We start from the raw sequence: 2,284 nt of genomic DNA, 5'->3' as shown, positions 1-2,284 counted from the left end.
GGACACATTTAGGATATGTTTGGGTCACCTGGGTGGTCACTTGTCCTTTTTTGAGCCGTTCCCATCAGATTTCCGAGGGGTTCGCCCCCTCCCGCCCCATTCCCGGGGGGATCCCCGAGCACGAGCGGGGTCCCCCTCTGCTGTCACCCCCCAGCCTGTCCCCTGTCCCCAAAAAACCCCCTCCCCGAGGTCCCGCACTCACCATCTGCCCAGGAGCTCCGTTCTCTCCGGGGCTGCCGGGCTCTCCCTAAAAGGAAGGACACCGTGAGCCCGTGCAGGGGGGAGGGGACAGCGGGGACAGACAGCGGGGACATCGCCGGCACGCGGGGGTGGCACTGCCACCGCTCCTCACCTTGGGGCCAGCAGGTCCAGGCTCACCCTTGGCACCATCCAGACCRCTGAAACCCTGAGGGGTGCGACAGAAATGGGGTGAGGGGTGGGGGAGGGTCAGGAGGGGACCCTCGGTGAGGACACGGGTCCCTCAATGTCCCCTGAATGTCACCAGCGCGGGACAGGGGGACTCACTCGGTGTCCCTTCATGCCTGGCAGGCCGGCGGTTCCGGGGAGACCTCGGGCACCCTGGGGGGAACAGGAGGAGGTGACGGGGGTGCCGGGAGGGCTGTCCCCACGCCAGATGRTGTCCCCAAGGGAGGGGACAGCTGGCGGTGTGTCCCCTCGTGTGTCTCACCTGAGGGCCGGGGGGACCCCGTTCTCCGGGGCGGCCGGGCTTGCCAGCTTCACCCTGGGGACAAGGACAGCGCGTTGGTGGCACATCCCCGAGTCTGGCAGCTCCTGGTCACCTGGATGGGGGTGGCAGGGCCACCAGGAGCCAGGCTGGGGAGGGGACACCATGGACAGGCCACTTACGTCATCTCCGTTCTTGCCAGGGGGGCCAGCGGGACCTCGGGGACCCATGGGACCCTAAGAGAGAGGGAGGGCAGGGATGAGGGGGCTGGGGGTGACAGCTGTCCCTTGTCACCCGCTCAGGGCGGAGCCAGGCTCCCGTGTGTCACCTGTCACCCTGGACACAGCCACGCCCTGCTCCCGTGTGTCCCTTGTCACCCTGGGCACAGCCAGGGACAGGGACGGTGTGTCACCTGTCACCCTGGGCACAGCCAGGCCCTGCTCCCATGTGTCCCTTGTCACCCTGCCACCCTGCCACCTCTCCAGGACACAGCCACGCCCTGCTCCCGTGTGTCCCCTGTCACCCTGCCACCCTGCCACCCACCCAGGACACAGCCATGCCCTGCTCCCGTGTGTCCCCTGTCACCCAGGACACAGCCAGGCTCCTGTGTGTCCCCTGTCACCCTGTCACCCTGCCACCCGCCCAGGCTGGGCACAGCAGCGTTGTCCCCTTCCCCAGGGGACAAGGGCTGCAGCAGCAGGTGACAGCACTCACAGAAGCACCGGGCTCTCCAGGTTCACCAGGGGGACCTTGGAAACCTTGAGGACCCTGTGGGGAAAAAAAAAAATAAAGGAAAAAAAAAAGAAATGGGTCAGAAAGTGAGAAGTTTGGGTCTGGATTCCCCAGTGGCGGTGGCGCTGTCCCCACCCCCTGTGGTGGCACCAGGATGTTGTCCCCGCGTGCTTCCGGAGGTGTCGGGATGGGTGAGACACACCCCGACTGTCCCCACCACCACCCCAGAGGGGCCCTGGGGGCTGTTTGTCCCCAAAACAAGGAGAGGTGACACTCACGGGAGCACCGGGAGGGCCGGGGAGACCGCGGGGACCGGCGGGGCCCTGGAGAGAGCAGAGAGAGTCGTGAGTGGGTGTCCTGTCACCTGTCACCTGTCATCTGTCACCTGTCACCATCACCACCCCACTGCTGTACCCACTGGGCCCTGCTGCCTCCTCACCTCCACCCCATCAGTGTCCCAAAGCCACCCCATGCCTGTCCCCATTGCCACCCCATCCCTGTCCCTATTGCCACCCCCTCCCTATTGCCACCCCAACCCTGTCCCCATCGCCCCCCCATCTGTGTCACCATTGCCATCCCATCCCTGTCCCTATTGCCACCCTATCCCTGTCCCTATCACCCCCATCACTGTCCCAAAGCCACCCCATGCCTGTCCCCATCACCCCCCATCCCTGTCACCGTTGCCACCCCATCCCTCTCCATTCCTTGTCCCCATTGCCATCCCATTACTGTCCCCATTGCCATCCTGTCCCCATTGCCATGTCCCATTGTTTTTCCCCTATTGCCTGTCTCCATTGCCACCCCAACACCATGTCTCTGTTCCCATACATTCCCTGTCCCCATTGCCACCCTAATCCTGTCCCCATC

At 64.9% G+C, this 2,284-nt stretch overlaps 1 protein-coding gene across 1 annotated transcript in view; it reads right to left on the bottom strand.

The window, feature by feature from the left end:
* Positions 1–1,788, bottom strand: part of LOC130587442 (collagen alpha-1(I) chain) — a gene marked incomplete at both ends in the record, with an annotated part of 16,366 nt that extends 14,578 nt beyond the window's left edge. Inside the window, 7 exons of the mRNA XM_057388417.1 lie at positions 86–247; positions 353–406; positions 526–579; positions 689–742; positions 868–921; positions 1,400–1,453; positions 1,696–1,788. Coding sequence (XP_057244400.1) covers positions 86–247; positions 353–406; positions 526–579; positions 689–742; positions 868–921; positions 1,400–1,453; positions 1,696–1,788 — 525 coding nt within the window. The remainder of the gene's footprint in view (positions 1–85; positions 248–352; positions 407–525; positions 580–688; positions 743–867; positions 922–1,399; positions 1,454–1,695) is intronic.
* Positions 1,789–2,284: the final 496 nt, after the last annotated feature.

This window comes from Malurus melanocephalus, unplaced genomic scaffold (assembly GCF_030028575.1).
Source record: "Malurus melanocephalus ecotype Western Australia unplaced genomic scaffold, MMel_1.1 scaffold_1912, whole genome shotgun sequence".
Classification (NCBI taxonomy): domain Eukaryota; kingdom Metazoa; phylum Chordata; class Aves; order Passeriformes; family Maluridae; genus Malurus; species Malurus melanocephalus.
The sequence above is the reverse complement of the archived record's forward strand: the minus strand, read 5'-3'. Positions and strand labels throughout refer to the sequence as shown.